General features: G+C 43.4%; 1 protein-coding gene across 4 annotated transcripts in view; it reads right to left on the reverse strand.

Moving 5' to 3' along the window:
• Positions 1-22,409, reverse strand: part of SMARCA2 (SWI/SNF related, matrix associated, actin dependent regulator of chromatin, subfamily a, member 2) — a 177,113-nt gene that overhangs the window by 45,369 nt on the left and 109,335 nt on the right. For all 4 annotated transcript variants that reach the window (XM_018052035.1, XM_018052036.1, XM_018052037.1 and 1 more), the window contains exon 27: positions 18,213-18,431. In XM_018052035.1, coding sequence (XP_017907524.1) covers positions 18,213-18,431 — 219 coding nt within the window. The remainder of the gene's footprint in view (positions 1-18,212; positions 18,432-22,409) is intronic.

Raw genomic sequence — 22,409 nt, forward strand, 5'->3', positions numbered from 1 at the left:
GCTGAAAGAGAGGCACAGATGTAGAGAACAAACTTACAGTTAGCAAGGGGTGAAGGGAGTGGTGGGATGAACTGGGAGGCTGGGACTGGCATATATACACTATATGTATAAAACAGGTAACTAATGAGAACTGACTGTGGTGACCTAACTTGGAAAGTGAAAGTGAAAATTGCTCAGTCGTGTCTGACTCTTTGTGACCCCATGGACTATGCAGTCCATGGAATTCTCCAGGTCAGATTACTGGAGTGGTAGCCTTTCCCTTCTCCAGAGGGTCTTCCCAACCCAGGGATAGAACCCAGGTCTCCCGCATTGCAGGTGGATTCTTTACCAGCTGAGCCTCAAGGGAAGCCCAAGAATACTGGAGTGGGTAGCCTGTCCCTTCTCCAGTGGATCTTCCCGACCCAGGAACTGAACCAGAGTCTCCTGCATTGCAGGCAGATTCTTTACCAACTGAACTATCAGGGAAGTGCCATTTAGAAGGAAATTTAGAAAGGGATATATGTATACATATGACTGATTCACTTTGCTGTTACAGCAAGAAACTAACACAACATTGTAAAGCAACTGTAGTCTAATAAAGAAAATAACAAAACGTCTTAAACCTCCTATCAGTTTGAAATTGCTTTTGGAAGTTTTAAAAAAGTCATTTTAATAAAAATAGCCTTCCAAAGCATTTAGATTGAGGCCTTGCTCAACCAGTGGGACCCCAAAATCTTACTGAAATAAAATTAAGTCTTTATTGTTTACTCTTCTGCTTTCTCAAAATGACAGGGTTTACCGAGGAAGTGCATTCTAAGGTCTGGCTTAAAAGATTACCGTTTAAGGGAAGGCTGCAGGATTATAGAATGAATTATACTAAGCCAGATAAATGGAGCAAAATGAAGATTTTTGGTTTTTGTTTGCCCTGCTCGAGCCTTCCTCTTTAAACTATCTCTATTTTAATTGGTAATTATAAAATCTTTTGTCTCCATCCAGCTTTGGGAGTTAAATGGTTTAAATAAGATATTCAACCTCATTGGCAGAAAGGACCTTCTAAGCCAGACTAGTGATGAATCACCCCTACTTAGCTCAGAGGCAGGACCATATGGATGACTCAAGTGAACAGGTAAGGAGGAGAAAGGGAGGGGCCTGGCCCACTAGAAACCAGGCAACAAGAAGGGTAGAGAAAGCACCCAGAGCTTGCTGCTGGGGAGGAAGTAAAAGTGTTAGTCGCTCAGTCATGTCCGATTCTTCTGAGACCCCATGGACTGTATGTACCTCTGTCCATGGCATTCTCCACGCAAGAATACTGGAGTAGGTTGCCATTCCCTTCTCCAGGGGATCTTCCCGACCCAGGGACCGAACCCGGGCCTCCTGCATTGAAGGAAGATTCTTTACCATCTGAGCCACTAGGGAAACTGGGAAGAAGGAAGTCAACAAAGGAGGCCTTTCTGGAGAAGCGGTGGGGTTAACAGTGTTCCTGAGGTGTGTCTTACATCCCATCCAGGAGCTTTCTTGATATTTGCAAGCAGTGAGTTCTCCCAGGGTCATTAAGAGACTCATCTGTTGCTGATCTGACCTGAGGCAGAAGCAGCCAAAATAACAGGCCAGGAGGAGGCACACTGACTGAGCAAAGGGGCTGTGAATTGGGAGGTGATTTATTTAATATCTATCTTTTACCAAACCCCATACTCCCACAGACTTGCACTGATGCGCATTTTCAAAATCTTTAAGGCAATACATTCAACATTCCATATTAAAATACATATATACTAAATGCTGGGCTTCCCTGGTGGTCCAGTGATTAAGAATCTGCCTTGCAATGCAAGGGACACTGGTTCTATCCCTGGTCTTGGCAAAGACCCCCCATGCCTTAGGGCAGCTAAGCCCATGTGCCACAACTACTGAAGCCTGAGAGCCTAGAGCCTGTGCTCCGCAACAAGAGAAGCCACTGCAATGAGAAGCCTTCACACCACAACTACAGAGTAGCTTCTGCTCCGCAACTAGAGAGACACCGCTCACAGCAACGAAGACCCAGTGCAGGTAAAAATAAATATCTTAATAAAAGTTGCTCAGTTGTGTCTGACTTTTTGTGACCCCATAGACTGTAGCCCCCTAGGCTCCTCTGTCCACGGAATTTCCCAGGCAAGAATACTGGATCGAGTTGCCATTTCCTTCTCTAGGAGACTTTCCTGACTCAGGGATCCAACCTGTGTCTCTTGCATTGGCAGGCGGATTCTTTACCACGGCGCCACCAGGGACGTCTCCGTATGACCATCTATCACGCTCGAAGTGAACTTTTAGGATTTACTCTTTTGGTAACTTTCAAGCGTGCGCTGCGATATTACTAACTACAGCCTGAATACGCCATGCTGTATATTCCATCGCCACAATTTAGTTACTTTATAACTGGAAGGTTGTACCTCTCGACCCCTTCACCCATTTTTGCCTACTCCCTAACCGTCCTCTTCTCTGACAATCATCACTGTATTCTCTGTTTCTATGATTTTGGTTTTGTTTGTTCATTTGTTTTGTTTTTAAATTCCACATATAGTATGTCTTTCTCTGACTTATGTCACTCAGTATAAGCCCCTCAAGGTCTATCCATGTTACTGAAAATGGCAGCACTTCTGTTTTCTTTTTCAGAGGTGAACAGAATTCCACTGCATATATATATAGACCACATTTCCTTTATCCATTCATCCACTGATGGACAGTTAGGTTGTTCCTATATCTTGTCTACTGTAAGTAACACTGCAGTAAACACGGGGGTGCATATATCTTTTCAAGATAGTGATCTTGTTTCCTTTGGATGAATACCCAGAAGTGGGACAGCTGGATCATATCATAGTTTTACCTTAAATTTCTTGAGGAACCTCCATACTGTTTTCCATAGTGGTTGTACCACTGTAAAGAAAGCTGAGTGCCGAAAAATTGATGCTTTTGAACTGTGGTGTTGGAGAAGACTCTTGAGAGTCCCTTGGACTGCAAGGAGATCCAACCAGTCCATTCTAAAGGAGATCAGTCCTGAGTGTTCATTGGAAGGAATGATGCTAAAGCTGAAACTTCAGTTCTTTGGCCACCTGATGCGAAGAGCTGACTCATTGGAAAAGACTCTGATGTTGGGAGGGATTGGGGGCAGGAGGAGAAGGGGATGACAGAGGATGAGATGACTAGATGGCATCACTGACTCGATAGACATGAGTTTGAGTGAACTCTGGGAGTTGGTGATGGACAGGGAGGCCTGGCGTGCTGCGGTTCATGGGGTCGCAAAGAGTCGGACACGACTAAGCAACTGAACTGAACTGAACTGTACCAGTTAACATTCCCACCAGCAGGAAGATCTCCTCTTTTCCAAATTCTCACCAACACTTGTTAGTTCCTGTCTTTTTGAGAACTCCCATTCTAAGAGGCAGAACTGATCTTATGGCTTTGATTTGCAGTTGCTTTATGATGAGTGATGCTGTTGTCTGTTGGCCACCTGCATATCTTTTTTGTAAAAATGTCTATTTAGATTGCTCAATTGGATGTTGACCCTTGATGGATATATAATTTGCAAATATTCTCTCTTATTCAGTAGGCTGACTTTTCATTCTCTTGATGGTTTCCTTTGCTGTGCAGAAACATCTTACTTTGTTTATTTTTGTTTTCGTTGCCTTTTCTTTTGGAGTCAGATACAAAATTTGTCACCAATGTGACAAATAGCTTACTGCCTATGCTTTTTTTTTTCCCTAGGAGTTTAAATGCTTCGGATCTTACATTCAAGTCCTTGATCCATTTGGGTTTAACTTTTGTGTACACTGAAAGATAATGGTCTCATTTTATTCTTTTGCTGTCCAGTTATCCCAATACCATTTACTGAAGAGAATTTCTTTCCCCCTTGTGTATTCTTGTACTGCTGTCATAAATTGATTGGCTATCTATACATGGCTCAGATAGTAAAGCATCCGCCTGCAATGTGGGAGACCTGGGTTCAATCTCTGGGTTGGGAAGATCCGCTGGAGGGGCATGGCAACCCATTCCAGTATTCTTCCCTGGAGAATCCTATGGACAGAGGAGCCTGGTGGGCTACAGTCCCTGTTGCAGAGTCAGACACGACTGAGCAACTAAGCACAGCACAGGACATGGGCTTATTTCTGGGTTCTTTATTCTGTTTCACTGATCTATTGTACTTGTTTTATGCCAACAAAATAACATTTTGATTACTATAGCTTTGTGATATAGTTCGAAATTAGGGGAGTGATGCCCCCAGATTTGTTCTTCTTTCTCAGGATAACTTTAGCTATTTAGGACTTTTGTGGTTCCATAAAAATTTTAGGATTGTTAGTTGTATTTCTGTGAAAAATGTCTTGGGAATTGATAAGGAGTACACTGAATCTGTCTATTGCTTTGAGTAATATGGACATTATTAATTCTTCCAATCCAAACAGATTTCCATTTGTTGTGTCTTCTTCAATGTATTTCACCAGTGACAGTTTTCAGTATATACGCCTTTCACCTCTTTGGTTAAATTTACTCCTAGGTATTTTATCATTTTCGATACAACTGTAAAGGGGATAGTTCTCTTTCGGATAATTTGTTGTCAGTGCATAGAAATGCAACTAATTTTTGTATACTATTGATTTTACTGAATAAACCTGTCACCTTACTGAATTCATTTATTACTGAGTTCTAACAGTTTTCTTTGTGACACTGAAAAGCCATATTTGAAAGTGAGGGGAAACAGGTTGTGAAACCTGAAGTGGAGAAATAAAAGCCCTGTTTATGAGAAGAAGCAAAAATTGCCATTCCAGTGTGGGGAGGCATGCCCCCACACGTGTCTTAATGGCTCTAAAAACAAAAAGCCCTTTAGCAGTGGGTGCCCAGGAAAACAGGGTGTTCTTCAGAGTGATTGGAAGGACATGCAAATGCAGCTGACAACAGGCTGGGGCCTGATGGGCATCATGGGTTGGGATTTACTGAAACTGCAGAGAGCCAACCCTCATAACAGGTTAAAAATACATCTGAATGCAACGGCACCACAGTAATCCCTGTCTGTGATTTTACTTGGCTCCTTTTCCAACCTGGGTATGTGAAGGTCAACAAGATTACAGGTGACTCTATTTTCTTACCCCTCTTCCATATTTCTCATTATGCTTTTATGATGGAGAGAATCCCTCCAAATAAATTTTATTTTAAACACTGCATGCATGCATGCTATGTCATGTCTGACTTTGTGCGACCCTATGGACTATGGCCCACCAGGCTCCCCTGTCCATGGGATTCTCCAGCCAAGAATGCTGGAGTGGCTGCTTTCTCCTTCTCTGGGGGATCTTCACAACCCAGGGATTGAACCCACGTCTCTTACATCTCTTGCATTAGCAGGAGCGTTCTTTACCACCAGCGCCACTTGTGAAGCCCTATTTTAACTGTTACTTTTCTTAAAAAAATATATAGCTCTGGGTGCTGACTACAGAAATGCAAAAGACACAATTTATTAAACTACTAATAAATAGTCATTCATTAGATTTGTGTATCACAATAAAATAAAACCCCTACACTGGGTTTCTTAATTCTTTTGCAAAACAAATGTTCATGCCAGGGATTCCCCTGGAATGTTGACACTGTAGTCTGTTAGACGCCACGATATCCTTCCCAGACCTTCCAATAATATCCCATGACACTAGTGCATTTTTTTAAATTAAAGTAAATGCAAACAGATTTGGTCTTGATAATTTGGCAAGGAGACTTGATATGTTTCAATGAACAAAATAAATCCATGCAGCAGCTGTTATGTATTCTGCTTAGTAGAAGGGATTTAAAAAATGATGAGGTGGGTTATTTCTTCTTGATGACAGTGTGCTAGAAAAGTCTTTGGTCTCGGTCTATACGGAGGTGCTGAAGCCCCCAACTCCCTGAGTAGAGAAAGTAGCTCCCTTTGGCAGGTAGGTGTTCCCTTCACGGCTCCACCACGCTAGTGTCCTGGCCATCATATATACATCATATCAGCACTTAGGACTCAGCTCAGCTCTCCAAATATTACTAACACCCAGGAAGTCCTGGACACTGATCACGCACTGAGTCCACTAATATGCTATAGGACCCTCGTCAGCCTGCACTTCTGAGAGAAAGTCTGGCTAAGAACAAGGAGAAGAATCCCTCAGCCCCAACCCCTCTGAGTTTTAGTTCCTGAGGGTTGAGTCTCAGTTGGAGCCAGACCCACACAGTCCATTCTAGGGCTGCCAAAGACAAAACTCGAGGAAGGAGGCAGGCAGGCGAGATGGGCCAGGCTCTTTTCCTCACCCCCATCCCTCACTTCGTGACTCCAATGTGCAGACAAGGAAACAGGCCAGGGAGGTGAGGTGACTTATCTAAGATGTCACACAACAAAACAACACATATCTGGAACCAGAGCCCCAATATCCCGATGCCTCAGGCTTGTCATTCCGCTAAAATAGGAGAGGCAAACTGGGCAAGAAGGACAGAGCCACTGGAAGCCTTGATTAAGCTCAAGTTTTGAGGATGTCATTTTAAATGTGTATGTGTGTCTGTGTGTGTATGTACACGCTCAGTTTCTCAGTTGTGTCCGACTCTTTGCAAGCCTATGAACTGCCTGCTAGGCTCCTCTGTCCATGGGAGTTTTCAAGCAAGAATACTGGGGTGGGTTGCCATTTCCTTTTCCAGGGCATCTTCCCAATCTAGGGATCAAATCCCTTTCTCTTATACCTCCTGCAATTGGCAGGTGGGTTCTTTACCACTGCACCACCTGGGAAGCCCATCATTTAAAATAATCTTTGGAAAATATTCTATATTCAAGGTCCAAGGGAAAAATATTTTTTAAAAACAGCATTGTGCATTGCTGCTGCTGCTGCTAAGTCACTTCAGTCGTGTCCGACTCTGTGCGACCCCATGGACTGCAGCCCACCAGACTCCTCCATCCATGGGATTTTCTAGGCAAGAGTACTGGAGTGGGGTGCCATTGCCTTCTCCAATTGTGCATTAGGAATATACTTTTTATGATGGACTATGAGCACAGTGATCTTAAATATTAGATTTCAGTAGGAGTGGCAAAACAGGAATCAAGCTTTGCCTGCAGGAAAGTTTCACAGTCCTGTCAACAATTTCTCGTGATTCTGACAATTCAACATTCTTTAACAGAAAGTAAGAAAGGCATCCATCTAAAAGGTACATGGCCTAATGCTTAAGATCACCATTTTCCATTGGACACTCTCTTGCACAAAAATAGAAATGAAAATCCAATTAATTTAGTACTTTCTATTTTGTCTTTTCGAGTTAGATTAGATATGTCAATCTGGTTTTTGCTTAAAAAGAAATAAGGGCTTAAGCTAGAAGACAGCTGTTGTAAAATCTATAAGAATTTCCAAGGACTAGCTGGATTGAAGCAATGGTTGTATTTTTATGCATATTTAAATACTCATCAATGTGTTCTGAAATTAGAACAGAGCCTTTAAAATCTTGAAAAGCTCAAGAGCACTTATGTCAAAAGCACGTCTTTAGAATTCTTTTAAGTAAGAAATCTTTACATGAAGACACAGATCATGAACTTAATGGGAAACAATGCCAGTTATTTCTACCTTGATCCATTCTTGTAAATTACACAGGATTCTACTGCCTTAACCAAAAGAACATGAAATGTAAGCAAATACCCTCTCTGACCCCTCATCTCTGGCTGGTACAGTCACTTATCCACAAATATTTATGGAGTGCTCACTGTGCACGAGGCATTGCCCTACTGCTGGGATACGGTCGTGGACTAGACAGGTAAGGACCCTGGCTTTCCTGGAGCTTGGTACCAGTGGAAGAAGAGATAACCTTTAGACGGTGGCAAGGGCTGCGAAGAAGATTACCACAGGTTATGTGACAGTTGCTGGCAGGGCCTGGCTCTTTAAGTGGGGCAGTCGAGGAGGGTGTGTCTTGGGAAGAGAGCATGAGGACAAGGAGCCGGCCACCTGGTAGTGAGGGAAGGCGCCTTCCTGGAAGTGCACAGGTCCAGGAAGACAACCCAGTGTGGTGGCCTCCCAGACAGCAAGAGAAGATGACATTCGAGGGCCAGGCAGAGGCCAGATTGCCATGGCCTTGGAGACTATGTTAAAGTGCTTAGATTCAATTACATATGCAATGGGAGGCTGCTGGAGGGGTGATGTGGGGAGCAGGGCTGGGGGTAGGGGGTGGTCACAGCTGCAATCTGCTTTGGAAAGTGCCCTCCAGCTTCTCTGAGGAGCCACCTGAACTGTCCTGAACAAAGAGGAGAGCTATTCTCTAAAACAATGGCAATCTGCAAGCGTCACATGCTTCCTTCAGCTCATGATGTTGGCATCTAACTCCCCCAATCCTTCTTTCTTTTGTCAAGGTGGATGGGGGATGCACTGTGTTGTATTTTTCCTCCACTGGAGGCCAAGCAGGGTGGGGAGACTCCTGAGGAGCACAGGGGTGGCTGCTGGGGAGGCTTGGGTCTCCCAGAAGCATCCAGGAGATGAACGCTGTTGCCAACCATGTCTGGAGGTCACACCATGTGCCAAAGAGCAGCCGCCCTTCCATCCTCCAGGGTCTGAGGATGGGGGGGGAAGGGGAGAAATCATAAATAACATCCCCAGAGACGTGACACTAAAAGTTGAGGGTGAAGGAGGATGGATATTTCTTAAACTCTGCTGATTTACTCCACAGTTAAAAGCCCTACAAGTCAGAGCATCTCACAATCTGTTCTAATCTCTATTAATTCCCATCTGTGTACACTTGGAGACCTGCTCTTGACAAGCTCTTTAAGGTGGCTAAGTGTGCAATATTATCTCTAATAGCATCTCTCAAGTCTGGCTCTTAATTGCTCTAATAAGGCAGGCCAGCCATGGTGAGGAACACTAGCTCAACAATTAACACTACTTTCCCCATGCTTGTACTGTGTGGAGCTCAACCTGCTCACTGTTCAATAAATGGGTGTTGAATGGAACGTGCTTTTTAACAGCCTCCACCAATGGACCCACTGATCAGAAAGCAGGGGATGCTCATTACTAAGAGCACAGTGAAAAGGAAAAAGAAAGCGGCTTCATGTGATTTCTGAGGTTGTCTTTAGGCAGGTGGAGAGGACCCAGCACAGCAAAGAAAACGCAGCTCCACCCAGATCAAGAAACCAAGGTGGCACATTGAGCTGCAGCAGGGCCGGAATGCACAGACCAGCTTCCTGACTGCTAGCCCCCTGCCCTTCCTGCAGCCACGGAGGGTTACGTAGAAAACCAGAGTCCAGAGGGTTTATAGCTGCATGAGTACAGGCTGGCTGGCTGGAGGCGAGTAAGCCTGTGCGCATGCTCCACAGCATACTCAGTAAGAAATCGTGTCACCCTCCTTAATTCCATTAATGGGAAGGACGGGGGCCTCTTCACTCCTTTTACCTTTCTTCTGTTGCCCCAAGTCTAGGATTCAAGACACACAACAGAACTATTTTATTTCTTCTTTTCCTACCATCTAGGTAGTCTCTGAAACAATTTAATACTTTTTCCTCAATAGCTAATTTTCTTTTTTTTTTGGTAATCATTATATGCCAGGTTCTACGGTACACATATGCAAACTTCAGAAAATTATATGAAGGAGCTTGATTTTCACCCATTTCTACAACAAAGCTACAGGAAGGTTACACTAGGCACCCCAGGTCACAAAGCAAAATAGGTGGAGCTGGGATTTGAACCCTGGTTCATCAGATTCCAAGGTTTAGTCTCTTAACCATGATCCTAGATGTCCTTGAGAGGCAGCGATCAAAGATACAGCTGTGTCAGTAAAGTTCCCTGTCCTGTCTCTAACTTCCTAAAAACAGCCGTGCCCTCCCCAGCTCTCACTGGGAGAATGAAGTCATTTCACAGTGTATACCTGTCCCAAAACATCCCATGGTACACCTTAGGTATATACATCTTTTGTCAAAAATAAACATATTCTTTAAAAAGATTTCTTTTCGTAGCTTTATGGATTTAAAAAACAAAAACAAAAAAGAACAGGACAAGAACCAAATCTTGATTCAGAAAAGCAGCCATGTTTCTAAAGCCATCTGTCTCTAAGCAGTGGTTAAAGATAACGTGAACCGATGTGGGCTCCTCAGTATCGCTATGCCAGGTCCAGCTCCCACAGTTACTTTCAATGTCTGAGGTAGATTTCAGAGCTAAACCTGTATTTCGAAAGGTTAAAACTTGAGACTAGAATTTCCAGGCATCACAGTTTTAAGAACCAATTGAAACAAGTCTCTGTCACTTCTCAGCCTTTAGGATTTAGTATTTTAGATGATCCTCTGAGGACACTTTCTTCCATTAAACCAACCAAAGGAAACATATCAGATCCAATCGCTGTGAAAATAATCTAGCCCGTTGATTTAAGAATAAAATAAAAAGGACAGAAAGGTGTCGAAATTCATTTACTACGGTCAAATGTTTCCCCCAGACAATTCAGAACTCTGATCACCATTAATTAGTTCAGTACCTCCTCCTAAAGTGCTGAAGGACCTTGAATTTGGCAAAACCCAAATCCATTTGCTAGGGGCTTAGCTCTCCCTTGTGTATAAAAACGGAAATGCAGCTTGCTAGCCATTTTGCCCCAGTAACTCTGACGATCCCATTTGAATAGCTAAAAAATGCCATTTGGGAAAAGAAAAAGAAAATAAAATTTTATGTCTTTTAAACAAAAAGCGAGGGAAGGTGATACAAAGTGACAAAACAAGAGAGAAGGGGAAAAATACTAAAGGTATTAAGCACATTACACTGTAGACGCTGCTGAGGCTGAAGCTCCAATACTTCAGCCACTTGATGTGAAATTGGCTGGAAAAGACCCAGGTGCTGGGAAAGACTGAAGGCAGGAGGAGAAGGGGACGACAGAGGATACGATGATTGGAGGACATCACCGATTCAACGGACATGAGTTTGAGCAAACTCTAGGAGACAGTGAAGGACAGGAAAGCCTGTCGTGCTGCAGTCCATGGGGTCGCCAAGACACAACTTGGCAACTGAGCAACAACAATACCTTAGATGAAGGGCCCTCCCAAACCTTGCCAGTATAGAATAAAGTCTTTGGTGAGAAAAGGACGTCTTACAGAATCTCTGATGCTCTCAGCTGTGATTATACCTAGGAGACCCCAGCTCCTAATTTCAGGCTGTATCACATCATACTTAATCCAGCCCAAACAGAGGAGACATTATTCTGTTTCAAAGATTTCCAGAGAGAGAATAATACTCTTCGTATAGACCAGGAAATATTTTTTATTATTTCTCATTATATCTTTCAACAAAGTTTCAAATATCTTATTTAAAATCCCAACTTCTTTAAACTTTCTCAGTACTTTTTCCAGATCTTCGTGGCTAACTCTTGGTGGATTTCCCTGCCTTTTTCCCACAGAGGGTTTGGCAGAGGCTGGTTATAACAGAAAGCTGACTAACAGACCTCCTCCTGTATTTGCACCCTGGTATTGCATAGCCTTTCAAGGCAGACAGGTAAACTCCACCAGGAGGTGTCACTTTTTACTTCACTGATCTCCTCAACTATTTCATGGTTCAGGATGCTCTTCCTCTGTTGTCTCCACTGAGCACTGTGGGAAGGGGAGACCCAACAAACATTCTTTTGGTGGTCAGTCCCTGGTGGCTCAGAGGTAAAGAATCCACCTGCCAATGCTGGAGACACAGGTTCAATCCCTGGGTTAGGAAGATCCCCCGAAGTAGGAAATGGCAACCCCCTCCAGTATTCTTGTCTGGGAAATATCATGGACAGAAAGAGCCTGGCGAGCTACAGCTCATGGGGTTGCAAGACAGTTGGACAGGACTTAGCACCTAAACACATACACAGACCTAACTATGGAGATGTCATTCTGGCACAAAAATTGTGGGAAACTCAAGCTCTTATCTGGTGACAGACTGGTTGAGGGGAAAAAAATGTTCTGTGCTGCCTTTCCTGAAGGCCTGGAAATCCTAGGGCTTCTAAAACTAACTTTCTCTCTTGTGAGACTGAAAGATCCAAGGATGTGAGTCTTAGCCCCATCATTTAGATAACATGGTCTGGGGCCTGACAGTGCAGGGCATTGTAGGAACAGAGCTCATACCATCGCCAGGAGCTTACAAAACCAAAAGAAACATCCTTACACTCATATGTAAGGGCCGCACCATGAGAAGAGACCCCACCACGTAAGGGACCTTCTCAACGACAGTTTCGAGGCATCAGATCCACTGTGAAACAAAAGCAGACTCCAAAGTTCCTTCCCTCCATCCGGCTGGCAATGAAATATTATACAGAGCACATCATTTAGACTGCATTCCAATTATCCTCAAGTGCTGCGGGGCACAAATCACTCACTCGGCAATTAAATAAATTCTGGGATGTCACTAAATGTTTAGGAAGGGAAGGATTCTGAAGTTGGCAGAAGGACCAAAGGAACAGGAAGAATAGGAAAGCCAGGCATTCCATCATTCACCCACCGCCCACTGTTAAGCTTTACAGACACCCCAATTTTACGGGGCTCCCGCCTCAGTCATGATTAACATACTAGGAACATCACAACCCGTGCACGTAAGAAACACCTGGCCCAACGGGCTCATCCGACGTCTGCCAATTTAGGTCTATGAATGCCTGCCCTCAAAGATGTTCTTCCAAGAAATTATCAGCATGAGCCAATTATTGGTTATGTGGAAACACAGACACACAATACATAGTTGAGCACTGTTACCACTGTGGGTACTCCATGGGAAAGCTACAAAATGGTAATTGACATTATACTTTTAAAACCACATTAATATTCTCTTCCACACTTTCTCAAGGGACCATTCCTTATTCAGGGGAACCACTTATTGCCTTGAGTAGGATTAGGGCAAAGTTAATATGCAAAGACAAAAAAAGACAAACCACCACCACTGACTTCCACAATAGGACTTGTGGTTCTACCAGCAGACAGCAGTCTAAATCAGGCTGATGGAGAGGAGTTTCCTCAATTCCGAAGGCTCTTTGGAATTAGAGGAGGTAAGACTGCTGGACAGGGATCCCCAGAACTGCTCTAGACGCCACAGTGAAGAGCACCGTGGCCAGGCCACGTGTGTACGGGACGTTGCAATGTGACAGGAAGGCAGGATAGGGAGCCTTTTGTCCAGGAGGAAAAGGGGGTTAAGAGGAAGAGAGGTAAGACATGAGCCCTGAGGACTTCGTTACCTGTAGTATAAGCCGCTGTGCCAGCTCCCTCTATGGGGAGGAGATTCCAATGATGACTCTGCACACGGAAGCTCAGTGGAGCTTCCTGGTTGGTGTGCACACTGCTGTGCCAGGAGGGGTGCCCTCTGGTTCCATGAGGCGAGGGCAGGGAAGCTGGGTACCCTCCCTGAGACCACCCTGTGTGCTACTTCATTTGGGTGGCCCTCCTGATTTGTATCCTTCATAACAAAGCTGTAACCACCAGAGGTACTTTCTGGATCCACTGTAGCAAATTACTGAACCCGGGAGGGTCATGAGAACCCCTTGAATTTAGAGCCAGTCGGTTAGTAGTGCAGGTGGCCCAGGGATCCTCACAGTGTGGCTGGCCACCAAAGTAAGCCCAGTCTTACTGGGAACTGAGCCCTTTAACTTGTGGGGTCTAACTCCAGGTAGTTCATACCAGACTGACTTGCAATACACCTAGCTAGGGCTGAAATGGAATATTCACTCTTCAGGCCCCAAACCTGGTATATTTTGCAGGGGCGGCAAAGTGAGCAAGAGCAATGAGGCAGCAAAAATGCCCAGAGGTAGATTTTCTATGAAGGCCATGAAGTGTGGGCTTTAGGATTCTCACTTTACCAGCATCTCCCAAGGCTCCAGGAAAGTCCCTCACAGTACATTCATATAGTCAGATACCTTGACAGATTTTGCAAAAGTAAGGCATTTTTGTATCGTTTGTTTTAAAGAGCTTCCTGACTCACCCAACTATCAGATTCTAGAAGCTTCAGGCTTGACAACTCCTTGGTAGTGAGACTGTGATTTTTTTTTTTTTTTACAAAAAGGGGCTGGACTCTCCTGGATGCTCTAGCACACTGGGAAGAAAGCAACCAAGAGTTTTCAGATTCCCAACTAGTACGCAAAAGAGCTGAGAGCACTAAGAGACCAGAGAAGCCGAGAGTCTTCATGAGATTTCAGGAAAGCTGACCCATGGAGACTGGCCAGGACCCCAGACTTTAACAGCACATGTCATCAAAGATACCAGAAGACGGGACTGGCTGCAAGTCAAGGCCTCCAGCGAAGGACAGACTGGGAGTCCTGTGCTGAGCCCAGCAGAGATCCACAAGACAGGGTACCTGCCCCAATGTCATGATAAAACCCCAGCTTCTACCTTCATCCAGATGCCATCCTGGGAAGGCAGATGGCAGGGAACCCCTAGAAGGGGAGAAAAACACCCCATGGGAGGCATGCATGTTGACCTGACTATCCCCAAAAGAGGAAGTTCACTTGAGACTGCCTAACACCAAAGAAATTAAGGTTTCCTCAATGGAAACAGGACTTTCAACACAACTTTAAAAACCTTAAAAAAAAAAAAAAGTCAAATTGAGCTTTGTTTGAAATTGTGATCCTCTTCCCTTAAAATAACATGAATACAGAAAATTTTTTTAAATCTTCCAACTCAACAGATTGTCTAAAGGACACTGTGGGAATTTTTAGCATACTATGATTATAAAATAAAATCTGCTTGTGATGAAACCATAATAAAATTTTCAAAGAAAATGGCCATAGCACTTCAATTCAACCTAAGTGTTCCAAGGCAGACACTGCTATCTCGTCACCTACCTTCCTGGGCTCATAGCCAGACCACAGTTCTCAGCCGCCCTTATAGCTAACATGGTCCCAGGATGGAGTTCTAGCTAATGTGATGTGAGCAGAAGTCACGGAGGCCCATTCACTTAGAGTCCTTAGAGCTCAGCACATACCACTCTCTGCTGTGTTCCCCAATTCCAGCTCAAGGGGATGGAGATGCTGAGGCTTGATACAGTCCCTCCAGCCTCAATCCCTGAACAGCCCTGGGTGGAACAGTCGCTTCCACCAACCAGAAACACCCACCTTCAATTTTTACCTGAGAAATACAATTCTACTTACTCTTTTGGACAGGCCCATGAATAGAGCAAGTTTAGGTCCATCTACTGCCGGAGTGAACACTAACTGTGGCAATATTCTCATACATCAATCCTGCGCTATTTGGCAATCAATGGGCACTTATTATTTGCACACGGAAGTCCAACCAAGATGCAGCGTGCTAATGAATAGGGAAAGCAGGTATGTCAACAATGACCAAGAAAACTAGCAAGTTGGATTTGAGCTGTTACTGAAGAATAGGCCAAGAAAAGCGAGAGTATGAGAAGTGTGATTAGTGTTTACTCGTGAAGGGATCAAAGGAGTGGTGGCAATTAAGTTGGGCCCTAGAGGATGAGGAAAGCGCCAAAGAAAGAGGAATGTAGGGAAGTTCATTCTAACTGCATTTGAGTTCTCAAATGTTTCATCCAGTGGGAGGTGATGCTAAAAACAGAAAAAATATTGTTCTGTTCACCCCCCAGGGAATAGGATCAGGACCAGCGAGCAGCAGCTATAAGGAAAGAGGATTCTGTTCAAAGGGAAGAAGAACTAACAGTTAGGGCTGACCACTGGAAGGGTTGTGCAGGCAAAAGGCAGCGTGTCTCCTCTACGGACGGTCAGCCTCTTGGCACGGGTGCTGCAGAGGATGTGATGTAAGCACGGGACAGGGAGCTGTTCCATTGAGCTGTCTTCCAACTCAGGGATTCTATGTATCACCAATGCCTCTGCCAAGCCGGCTTTATACAATATTTCCAGGAGAAGGGAGAAGTATTTTAGCCCTGTTACAGCATTTCTTATAGAACAGTCTTTGCCAAGTTCCCTTTCAAGGCTGCGTTGCTTAGGTTCACCCAGTGTGTTCAATCATCAGCCAGTGGAGAACATCTCTGCACATTTAGGCCCATGAGAGCCCCTTGCATAAAAGTTTATTATCAAGAAAGAGCTCAATAGGCTGATATTAAACAGGATGGCTGCTGGTGAACAAGTAAACAACGATGGACAGTAAGCATCTATTTGAATACTTAGGCCACGAGGCATCCTTCATTAATTGCATGGCCTGGTTAATGGCAAGTTATCAACTCACACTGAATATGGAGACACAGTTTCCAAGAGATGGGATTACAAAAAGGTATACTACAATAAAGCTGCCCTGAGAACAGTTTTATCCTCCTTGGGTGATGTGGTATCTTGCGAGGCACCTTAAGGTGAAAATTATGAACATCAATTTCACAGCACAGTTTTGTAAAACAAACTAGTTTTCCATTTTTAGACATACATGTTCCTTTTGTTAGACAAAAGAATGTGAACTGAGTGAAGAAACTAGGCAAAAAAAAAGGAAGTCTACAAAATACACAATACTACTCTAACATGACTGGTAAATTAGTAACTTTCCACTTCCTTCTTATAAGTTTATCATTTCATTTTCACACGCATTCATGGAGTTTCTACTGTGTGGTAGCACAGCCCTCATCATGGGTGGTATAAACTGAAGAAGAGAAAAAAATGAGGCACTCTAACCTTGAAAACTTTCTAGGATTCATAACGCTATTTACTTGAAGAGCATTTTCCATTGAGTATTAAAAAAGGATACATTCAGCTACCTTCTTGCCCAATAAACAAGATTATTTTGCTTGTAGTATCTGGAAATTATACATTTATAAGACAGACTTTAAAATGCTGGCCTAGGTTCTTGTCTCATCCCCTATAATAATGTCCAGGTAGTTAATTTATTGCTCACATAAAAGAGAAGGGGAAAAGAATTTCCCCCCAGCTCAGAAATGAGTATTAAGCAAAAACTCTTCCCATTAGCGAATGGATCTTCGCTATGCAACTACAACCTCACAATAGTGAAACAAAAGAAACTCCTAAAACCATATTCTGAGGCCACTGGAATGTTTGGGTGTGACAGCAAAACCACCACACAAAAGTTACATTTCACATGTCATTGTTCAACCACAGACAGGAGCGATGCTTTCCTCGTCCCTTTCTTCTCAGGACACCACAGACGTCAAGCTTTTCAAAATTCAAGTCACTCTCTCTCATCGTAGGACGGCCTGAGTAAACCGCCTCTCAAGTGGGGCCGAGACCTGTCTGCCTGTGATATCCAACCTCAAAACTCCTCCCCCATGGCCCTCCCACCCACCTACCTACTTACAGCCTGGGTCCTAAAATCCATGTTTTACAACACTGGGGAACTGCATTCGCTTCTAATAAAATGAACAACTCACGAAAACAGCTTCTATTTTGTTTGGTTTTCACCCAACCATGCTTACTATTTCCAGCGCGCATTTACCGGCCCTGCCTGGAATGCACATCCCAGACTGTTCTGTCTGCCTTGGTTCTAAGTCTGTACCCAAAAACGAAAGTGTGGCTAAACCTTCAAAGGGAACAGTCACACTGACCTGGGCATTCACACATGTGGCTCCTAGGAGCAGTTTGATATTTCTGTGCTCAAACAGTCTGAGATCACAGACCTCAGTCAAAACGAGGAATCAACATTTTCCAAAGCAGGGAAACAAAAAACAATCCAAACTATAGAATACCATTTCCAAGTGTCAGTGACCCGAGTCCCAGGCCCCAGGCGGCATCTGCAAGGGGCGGATCAGATCAAGCCAACATCAAGCCCCCAAATGCATCAGCACTCACTGATTCTGTTGTTTCTAGCCAGCTGTGTGACCTTGCAGAGTCACCTAACCTCCCTGGACCTCAGCAAAACCAAAAGAGTACAAAGGCACCTTCCAGTGCTAATGTTGCGTGGGTCTAGGAAACAGCAATGTAGTCAGAAGAGACTGCTGTCCTGAACTCTCTCTGCAAGACTTGCAAAAGTGAAACTCCGATTAAAGAACATGAAATGAGGGCGAACAATGAAAAAGACTTCTAAAGCCCCCTACCACACGTCGATTCTAACTCTAAGTGAGGCATGACCAGGCAATCACGAGTCATAAAACATTAGCGGGTCTCATAGCTCTCACAATCCTGTTTCCAATGACCAATTCTGCTCTTGCAAAACACCTCCTCAATATCTTCCAACAAAATGCAGAATGACTCCGCTGCAAGAGCAAACTGACTTATCTGTGTTCAAGAGCGCCTTCCCCTCGCAGGGGCAACCAGTCCCCCTCAAACGGGTCCAGCCACAGGCCTCTGATTTCACCGAGCCAACAACGCCCCACAGAGCAGGAAGTGGAGAAAGCCACACCTACCCTCAGCCACTGCTTCTCCGTGAGGGCGTCGCTGTAGTCCACGTCCCGCCGCTGGCGAGACCCCCTCCCGAAGATCTTCTCCTCCTCCTCTTCACACGTCAGCCGTTCCACCTCGGCGTCATCTTTAATAATCCACGAGGGCAGCTCGTCTTCCTCCATCAGGCGGGGCTTGCGTTTGGGGTTCCGGGCATCCTCTCTCCGCCGGTCCATGTCCATGCGCTGGAGGGATGAACAGAAGTCTCACCAAAGGGCAAGGGGATTCTGTACGGTGTAGACTTAGCAACAGGTAAGCCTCTTTGCGAGTCTCCTCCGATGGCTGCAGGGCCCCTTCGGCATCCCCCGTGGAGCCTCTGTGTAGTGACTTGTTCTAGCTCATCCCTAAGGCCAAAATCTCTTCCCTTCCCCGGTCCCCATCTTTGAAATTTATTTAAGTACTTAAAAAAATACTCCTTAAAAAAATTCCTTTTCTTAGTTTATGTGGATGCAAAAGCTCCCCCTTAAGTAACAGTGAGAAAATTCTAATTGGGGGTGTATTTTAAAAATATAACAGCAGAAATTGATATAACATTATTATATATCAACTATATTTCAGTTTTTTTAAAAATGAGTTAAAAATATGAGCCCTGGTGATACAACTCATTGCTGCACGGGTGTAAAAGTATTCTTCAGGCATATAAAAGAGAAAGTTCATTAAGAAAATTTCCTGTACCTCAGTGGGGCTCATGCTTTTAATCAGACAACCAGGAAGAGTTAGTCATCAAGTGTCACTATAAAATAGCCACCCTCAGTTGGACTTGGACATGTGAGCACATAACTGGTTTATTAGTCAGTCAGTCGTGAATGTATTCAATTTTCAGTGTACCCTGAGCTCTGGGAGAGGAATGTCCCTCAGTTCTTCAGGTTTCAAAAAGCTTAGCTCTTATGAAAATATGCCACAGAGTGACAGATATCAAAGGAAATCTTATCTCAACTGATGTAAGTGAAATGGCTTCCTTCAACAGTCTTCAAGATGCCTATATCCCCATGTCCTATTTTCCTTTTAAAAAATCCAGTGCATTAGTAAATAAATTAAGTGCCATGTATTTGCCTGTAACCTATAACTAAACAATGTGATGGTTAAAAAAAGCAAAATCTCCACTGGATTGCTGTATACATTAGGTATATCTGTCTATCACTGGCGAGACCATTTCTACAACAAACAGACCATTAACCATTAAATGATTGACCTTTTCCCTCTCCCTTCAGTTCTACTGTACTGAAATGGAGATTCAATATTAATTTTTTCTAAAGTGCTAAAACTGATAACAGGATGTAAAAGAAATTTCTGTTCAAGTCCAAACTGGATCTCTAGAATCTATCTAAAGTTCAAAGTTCCTTAAACTATGCAACATTTCATATTTCAACATTTTTGGAAATCATTATATTCCCAAGATGGGCTGGGCTTGGAGCATGGTGGAGTCCCATTGGTAGATAAATGTGGCCGTCCTGTTCTGTCATATGCTATAGTTAGCTGGAGAGGTTGCTCTTAATCCTGCCTCCTAATGCTCTGGTATCAGAAATGAGATCCAGCAAACCTTTGGAATCAGCACACAGAGGATGCTTAGATAACAAACAGTGCAATCTAAACAGGGGCCTCTCAAGGTAATTTCCTAATAGTTATTAGATGGTATTCAAGAAAAACCATTTTTTGTTAAGGCACTGTACAGAGATGGCAAAATATCACCACTTCAATTTTTGCTTATATGATTAGCATTTCCCATACCAAGACTTGTAAAATGACTTATGCCATGCATTAGTCCACAAATAAGAGAATAATTCTCTTCTAATATAAAAGAAAATAAATTGCACTGCTTTTTTTCCTTTTAGGAAGAATACAAAAAAAATTTTTGATGAAATTTTTAATAAGATTCAAGTTCTTATGACTAACTCTTCCCAAAGATTTCTACTTACAGAAGACAAGTACAAAATCTGAAGTTCATATGCAAGTAAGATTCATTTATCATTTGGCTATTACATATGTTTGTCTTAACACCCAATAACCTTATGCTAATGCGTATGATTATTTTTAAGGGGAAATAATAATGCCTCTGTAGGGAACAGAGCAGCTTAAAAGCTTTTTAAAGCTTTTAAAATGTTAGTATGTTAGCACAACGTTTCAGACATGAATCTGGGCCTGTCAAAAATCTCTTTTAGTTAAAATTCATAGGTAATAAGAGATAACTTTCTGAAGTCAGTTTTGGAAGGAGAAAACAAGAAAAAATGTTCAAAAGAAAGGTTTTATTTTAAAGAGATTATCTGCATAATGTGTGTTATTTAACTACAGTGCCTAGGATACAAAACTCAAATAATATGTCTGTATTACTCTATGGGCTTCCCTGGCGGCTCAGACAGTAAAGAATCCACCTGCAATGAGGGAGACCTGGGTTTGATCCCTGAGTTGGGAAGATCCCCTGAGGAGGGCATAGCAACCCACTCCAGTATTCTTGCCTGGAGAATCCCCATGGACAGAGGAGCCTGGCAGAGCTAACTTTAAAAAAAAAAAATAGTGGATTAAGAGTTTAAATATTTGAATTCCAAATCTAGCTCACATTCCATTCTTGTTTCTCACTACAGTTTTTAATCTGAACTGGCAAGGATTCAATTTGATTTCCTGCCCCCTGGTGGAGGTGCTAATGAATAGTGAATTGGCCAAAGGCAGCAGGCTGATTAAAAGACTAAAAAACCAACACAAGGCAAACCAAACCAAAAATCAGTATCCAAAAATGAGAAGTCAACCTTTAAGAAACCAGCACATGTTCACAAAATGAAAATGCCTACAGAAAAGCCTTCCATAGCCAGCTTCACCTGTGCCCAGTTAAAAGAAGGCTGAGCCTTGGCCAGACATCCAATTTTTTTCTTTTCTCCGAGGCTTTCAATTTTTACAAATACCCAGCCAGAAAGGCAGAAAAGAGAAGTACTCCTTTTCCCTTATCTCCCGGCTGCTGATGGAAACCTCCATCTCTGGGCCTAATCTGATTTGAATAATGGCAGATAGCTTATCCTTTCCAAGGGCCTCAAGAGTGTCTGCGGCTATAGCAGTGCTGAATTATTGCCAATCAGTGATCAGCCAAGGAAGCTGAAGGCCGCTTGCCTTGGTGTTCCCCAGTCATCTACATTTTAATAAGCTCCTCAAGGAGAGAAAAGATTAGTCTGTTTCCTAAGTGTATCTCTAATCTCCCCAAACAGAAAATAATCTATAACGGTGGTGATCGGCAGTCTAAGAAATTTAGGTTTTATGAACACCCTGTGTTGACCATGCTAGTAAAATCTTTTTTCTGCCATTTTTCTTCAAAATGGCCTTACTATGGGTAGGAGCGTTCATTTTAAAGGGCAGGGGGAGAGTGAGCATCCCAGGGTAGGAGCTAGTCCTGTGGCTACTTAAAAGTTTCCTGAGAAAGAATTTACTATCCTTTATCTTGAATCATTGCGTGTGAGCACAATCATTGTTCCCAAGACAAAAGTCACAAAAATAACTAAGCTTTCACACAGCTGGGACTCCCTTCTCAGACTGTCTAGGCTGAAGAGGTGGAAATTGCAAACCCTATGGGTCATATTTGGCCCAGGGTCATATTTTACTTGGCCTGAAGTGTTAAATTATAATAAAAAAATCGAATTTAGTTGCAAACATCTTGCAATCCAGAGAGTGAATACAAAAACCTCACTTTTTAGTTTCTCTTGAAAAGCTAGAATTTCTGACTACATGGGACTTTCAGCTCTGTCTTCCTGAGACAAAGCGACTCCCTTTGGTTCACCCTTCACCACCATCCACTCACCCCTGTCCACTTGCTTCCCTCATGCAAGTCATCTGTCTGAGACCTGGGGGCTTCAAATTTGGGAGCTCTGATTGGGGGTTCCCCAGCATTTATTCACTCACTCCACAGACAGGCTAAATGTTAGAAAGATCAAAAGATGAGCGGAGCCTTTTTAGGTCCTGACCTATGCTGACATCCTCATGAGGCCTGAAATTTTGCAAATATTTATTAAGCATCTATTATGTGCCAGTAACTGGTCTGAGCACTGGGGATACAGAGGTAAATAAGATAGCTATAGTTAATGCCTTAAGAATACAATCAAATATGACTTCTGAGGGCCTCACTCACTATCTAAGAGACTTGCTCCCTTCCCTACTGACCTTGTGGCAGGCCAGAGACATACATC

The sequence above is a fragment of the Capra hircus genome, chromosome 8 (assembly GCF_001704415.2).
Source record: "Capra hircus breed San Clemente chromosome 8, ASM170441v1, whole genome shotgun sequence".
Taxonomy (NCBI): Eukaryota; Metazoa; Chordata; class Mammalia; order Artiodactyla; family Bovidae; genus Capra; species Capra hircus.